The 6,000-nt window shown below is 45.4% G+C and overlaps 1 protein-coding gene across 2 annotated transcripts in view; it reads left to right on the top strand.

Moving 5' to 3' along the window:
- Nucleotides 1–846: 846 nt before the first annotated feature.
- The window catches only part of DDI2 (DDI proteasomal shuttling factor 2), a 36,763-nt gene continuing 31,609 nt past the window's right edge, over nucleotides 847–6,000 (top strand). Inside the window, exon 1 of one of the 2 annotated variants that reach the window (XM_007459285.1) lies at nucleotides 847–1,186. In XM_007459285.1, the coding sequence (XP_007459347.1) occupies nucleotides 1,049–1,186 (138 nt within the window). In that variant the 5' untranslated portion in view covers nucleotides 847–1,048. The remainder of the gene's footprint in view (nucleotides 1,187–6,000) is intronic. The other variant, XM_007459284.1, reaches the window with a different exon arrangement.

Below are 6,000 nucleotides of genomic sequence, written 5' to 3'. Positions count from 1 at the left end.
TCTTTCCCTTTTGGTTTTCTGACTCATCCTCATGTTTTGGGCTTCTATTTCTCATCAGCTATGTGGCCTTAAACAGGCCATTAAAGTAACACATATTTTATGGAGTGGATTCTAAGCTGTGCCCAATAAAAAGCACTGCAATAGGTGCTGGGGTTTGCCAGGACTAGGAAAGAAGCAGTCCAAGTAGAGGGAAAACTATTTATGAGGCAGGGAAATGGAGCTTGGGAGGAACTGAAAGTCACAATGTGTCAGGGAGAGCAGAGTGCAGACAGGGCTCAGGAGGCAGGGCTGAAGAGCAAAACAGGGGCCAGTGAGCAGGTGTTTGTGATTTTGGTTTTAACCCTAAATCATCAGAACAAGAAGAAAAGTAAGCTGTCTGAGCCTCAATTTCTACTTTGGAAAATATGTCTGAGAACAATCTTCTAGGTTCTCAGTCTCCTGTATCAGCTTGAGAGTTCGTTAAGGGCAAAAACCTGTATTTTTACGCATTTTTGTACCCACGTGGCTATTTGCCAACACGAGCTCAATAAATGCCTGTCGGATGAATAAATGAAATTTTGGAGTTCTCCACCGACGTCACTTACTAAATCAAGCAATTAATACTTATTTTTTTCTCTTCGTTCGCCCCCCTTTCCTCGCCCTTCCTCCCTCTCCCGTCCCAAGAGCCCGGCAATGCTCTCCTGCTTCCCGCCTCCCCTTCCCAGCTCCGCCCCTCCGCTGTGCCGCGAAGGCGGAGCGGGTCAGGCGGGCTTTACGGCCTTTGCGGCGGGGCGGGGCGCCGGGCGGCTGGCGCGCTTGGCGGCAGCTGTGGGAGGCAGGCAGGCCGGCAGGCAGGCAGGCAGACGAAGTTGCAGGCGGGTGGTGGCGGCTGTACTTGCTGGTGAGGGTGGGAGGGAGTGAGTCACTGAGCGTGTGTGAGGGAGGGAAGGAGCGAACGGGCGGGCGAGCGAGCAGCCCGCGCCGTCCGCCTGCAGCACCAGCCAGGCCCCGCCGCCGCCGCCGCCCCGCGCCGAGGCCGGGCCGAGCCGAGCTGGGTCGGGCCCGGGCCATGCTGCTCACCGTGTACTGTGTGCGGAGGGACCTCTCCGAGGTGACCTTTTCCCTCCAGGTCGACGCCGACTTCGAGCTGCACAACTTCCGCGCGCTGTGTGAGCTCGAGTCCGGCATCCCCGCAGCCGAGAGCCAGGTACGCTGAGCGGCGAGTGGGGCCTCCCTCCGGAGCTAGCCCTCCCGCCTCGGGGCCTCACGCACTCCTTTTGCTGCTGGTGAGGAATTGGGGGGTGGAGGGGAAGCAGGATGGCCATTCCCAGCCCACCCCCGCATCCGGGAGGGAGCTGGAATCGGTGGCTGCCCCGATACGCCCCAAGCGTGGGGTGGGGTGCTGGGGGAGAGAGCGGAGAACCTGACCGCAGACGCACCCGCTGCAGCCTGAGGAGCGCGTGGATTGTCGGGCGGGCCGCCCCACCTTGTGGCTCTTTGACCCCTTCTCTAATTTCTTGTGTTTGGGGTGTCGGCGTAGACCTAAGAAGAAGCCGTAGGTTTGCAAGAGTTCATGCATTCTGCTTCCCCAACCAGAAATACCAGTTTGGATCACTGTGGTAGATGGACGTTCATCTGCGTTTTTGGAGAGGACTCCTGCCTAAGTAAACGTAATTTACCTTTAAGTGTAGAGATTTGCGCTCGAAGTGAAGGGAAAAGTTTTGAGACTTGCACCACCTTGTTTTGAAGCCTCTGGAAATGGTCTTTTCCCTACCACATGCGTTTCTGGTTAAATTATTATTTTTTTAAAGTAATTATTCAGCCGAAACTATTTCTCTGGTTTCTTCCCTGGTAGTAGGCCAAGATCCCTCTTTCTTTCAGGTCACAATTCAGAGTTTGGGTGAGTTCACAGCTCAGTGCTAGGTGAGGATATTTGCTTAAAAATGGCCTCAGTGTGATTTGGTTGTTTCATTTCTCTTACCCTGCTGGAAAGAAATTAAGCTGCTCTTACATTTTAAGTAAGCAGAGTAATTTATTCTTAAAATGCTCTGACGCTGCCACCAGACAGATTTGGTGGCAATAACTCTGTGGCCTTCACACTGAAACATCTAAATCCTGACTTGATAAGTGGGTCTCGGAGGGCATAGTCTAAACATTCAGAAAATTATAGAAGTCGTCCAAGGCCCCAGAAGGTAAATCTTGATTTGCTACTGCAGTTATGAAATAGTTCCAGAAACTATTGCCTCACTACAGCCTGTTCAGCCCTGTGCTATGGTAAACAAGTGTGTTAATATTTTGTTCAGAAGTGAGTATGATTCCTTTACACTTTGAACTTTAGAACCTTGGCATAAGCTGAATATCAAGAAAGAATTTATTTGGGGGCACAAGGTGTCACTCAAATAGGCATTCTGGCAAAAGGGATTTCTTGGAACTTCTGTAAAAAAAAAAAAAGAATCCACAAAAACTCAGGAACCAGCTCCTGTCAATGAATCCCTCAGGTAGAGAGCTAGAATAGAACAGTTTAAGTAGGGAGGGAAAAAATCAACTCAGATTTTTGAAGGTGGCTTTTTCAATTGTTTCTCTGACCTCTGGCTGTTCTTTTACCCTGGTTACAATCACCAGCTGGTAGGGGAAATAAAAAATTAAAATGTAAATTGACTTTGTTGGGCTTGGGAGAAGTCAAAGATTGTGATTTCTGTATTCCTGCACTTTTTGAGATGGCTGTAGCCTAAAGAGGGTGTCAGATCGAAAGACGATTAATTGTATGGTAAGGCAGGCACTGTCCTGCCGGTGCAGAAGGTTAGCAGTACCTTACTAATTGAATGGTTAGGCTAACTCCAAATTCTTTCTTATTCATTAGGTCAGTGTTTTGGCATTTACTTCCTTCCCAAGCCAAATTAGCATATGGAAACCTGGGCTCCAGCTAGTGTTAAGCCTGTATTACATAGCCGGTAAACAGCTCCTGTTTTTCAAGTTTGTTCTGTTGGCTCCATTGTAACCTAACACAGTGTCTATTTTAGGATGTCTGGTGGTCCGTTGTCTTTCAGTTGCTTGCCCATCAAGCAGGAACAGGATCCACCCTAGACACTTGAGTCATTTCCTTTCACCAAGTCATAATAGTAAATATCATTGTAGTTTTTATGCACAAATACATCATTTTCACTTACTTGGGGCCTCCCCCCACCCCTCCTTTACCTCCCAGGGTTCTCCCATATTACTCATCTTCCTCTTCTTCCTCTCCAAGTTGTCCTGGTCTCTTTACCTTTACTCCTCTTGCTTCCCTTCTCTGTTCTCGTTCCTTCACCTCCATTTCTAACGGGAATTTTTTTTTTTTTTTTTTTCGCTATTCTTTCCTGTTACTGTGTGTCCAGACCACTGGTCTGCAAACTTTTTCGGTCACGTATCCCTCTGAGTAAAATGTTTTGGAACATGCATCTGTGTGATGTATATAATAAATAATATATATGAACTAATGGCATATGCATAATAAATATGCATGTATATTACATGTATATAATAGCTGTAAGCATCAATTATATACATGAAGTAATACCTTAGGTCATTATAGATTAAACAGGCACAGGATAGAATTTAAGGAAGGATGAACTAAAATGGAAATGCAAATTCTAATTATTTTTTCTTACTACATCCTTAAAGAACTGTGTCGCATGTCTGCCCCACATTAAGGATCACTGGTTTATAATTCAGTCTTTCAACATCAGCATTGACTGTGCATAAGGATATGCTTGGAAAGGGTGTTAATTTTTAACAGCTCTAGTCTGATTACAGTAGTTATAATGCGGTGATAACAAATTTAGAATAGGAACAATCTCCACTTGCACATGTGATTGAAGCTGGGCATGTTGCATCTCTTAACACAAGTGTGGGTTTGGAAGCCGGGCATGGCCCTGTTTGATGCTTTGATGCAGACTTGGCTAGAGGAACTTCAAACAATTATTAAGAACTTAGCTTCACTTGAAATTAATATCTTTGCATTTTTGAAAGATTGTTATAATTTACCCCTGTAGGTGGCATGTGGTTAAAAAAAAAATGTGTGCAGAATATAAGAACTCTCAAATGAAGGCATATTTAAATACCAAATAATAGCAGTAACTGTATGATCCTGGAAATGCAGCTCTGCACACAGCATGATCTGTGGTTTGTAAAACACAATTTTGTTTATTTATTTGTATATTTATTTTATTTTTGGTTGCGTTGGGTCTTCGTTGCTGCACACAGGCCTTCTCTAGTTGGTGGTGAGCAGGGGCTACTCTTTGTTGCGGTGCGCGGGCTTCTCATTGCAGTGGCTTCTCTTGATGAGGAGCATGGGCTCTAGGCGCTTGGACTTCAGTAGTTGTGGCACGGGGGCTCAGTAGTTGTGGCACACAGGCTTAGTTGCTCCGCGGCATGTGGGATGTTCCCGGACCAGGGCTCAAACCCTTGTCCTCTGTGTTGGCAGGCAGATTCTTAACCACTGCGCCACCAGGGAAGTCCCTGTAAAACACTATTTTCTTTATTGTTACTAATTTTAAATAAATGTATTTATTTATTTTTGATTGTATTGGGTCTTCGTTGCGGTGTGTGAGCTTCTCATTGCAGTGGCTTCTCTTGTTGTGGAGCACAGGCTCTAGGCGCGTGGGCTTCAGTAGTTGTGGCACATGAGCTCAGTAGTTGTGGCTCACAGGCTTATTTCCTCTGCAACATGTGAGATCTTCCCAGACCAGGGCTCGAACCTATGTCCCCTGCATTGGCAGGCAGATTCTTAACCACTGCGCCAACAGAGAAGCCCAAAACACTATTTTAAACCAGTAGAAACAGAATTTCTATTGTAGCTGGTTTTGGCATGTTTATTTTCACGGGTAATTTTCATGTATTTCTTTTCTGATAAATACCACATATTCATTATAGAAAACTTGTAACATATAGAAAAGGAGAAAAGAACACAATTACTTATTACCTTATAACTCAGAGATAACTGCAGTTTACTTTTTAATGTATTTTTTCTTCTTATATAGTTAAAATATATCGTTAAAACATATGGCCTGAACTGTAATAAACAATTTCCTATCTTTCTTCAGTCAACACTGCATTGTCAGCATTTTCCCATAACATTTCAAATTCTTGCAGTTTATCATTTTAATGGCCACATAATATACCATCATACAGATGTACTGCAATTTATTTAACAGTTTTCCTTTTGCTGTGCTGCTTTTTTTTTTTTTTTTTTTTTTAAAGAAGGAAAGGAGGGCTTCCCTGGTGGCGCAGTGGTTAAGAATCCGCCTGCCAATGCAGGGGACACGGGTTCAAGCCCTGGTCCAGAAAGATCACACATGCCACGGAGCAACTAAGCCCGTGCACCACAACTACTAAGCCTGCACTCTATAGAGCCCGTGAGCCACAACTCCTGAAGCCCAGGCGCCTAGAGCCCATGCTCTGCAACAAGAGAAGCCACTGCAATGAGAAGCCTGTGCACCACAACGAAGAATAGCCCCTGCTCACTGCAACTAGAGAAAGCCCGCACGCAGCAACAAAGACCCAACACAGCCAAAAATAAATTAATTAATTAATTTTTAAAAATACCTTTAGGGCTTCCCTGGTGGCGCAGTGGTTGAGAATCTGCCTGCCAATGCAGACAACACAGGTTCGAGCCCTGGTCTGGGAAAATCCCACATGCCATGGAGCAACTGGGCCCGTGAGCCACAATTACTGAGCCTGCGCGTCTGGAGCCTGTGCTCCGCAACAACAGAGGCCGCGATAGTGAGAGGCCTGCGCACCGCGATGAAGAGTGACCCCCACTTGCCACAACTAGAGAAAGCCCATGCACAGAAATGAAGACCCAACACAGCCATAAATAAATAAATAAATACATTGTGTATTATTTATTAAAAAAAAAAAAATACCTTTAAAAAAAAAGAAGGGAGGGAGGGAGACAAGAGAGTTTGTGATGGTCTACTGTTTATTTATTTATTTATTTAAAATTTGGCTGCGTTGGGTCTTCGTTGCTGCACGTGGGCTTTCTCT

The sequence above is a fragment of the Lipotes vexillifer genome, unplaced genomic scaffold (assembly GCF_000442215.2).
Source record: "Lipotes vexillifer unplaced genomic scaffold, Lipotes_vexillifer_v1.1 scaffold496, whole genome shotgun sequence".
Lineage (NCBI taxonomy): Eukaryota > Metazoa > Chordata > Mammalia > Artiodactyla > Lipotidae > Lipotes > Lipotes vexillifer.
This window is presented reverse-complemented; position numbering and strand designations above follow the sequence as displayed.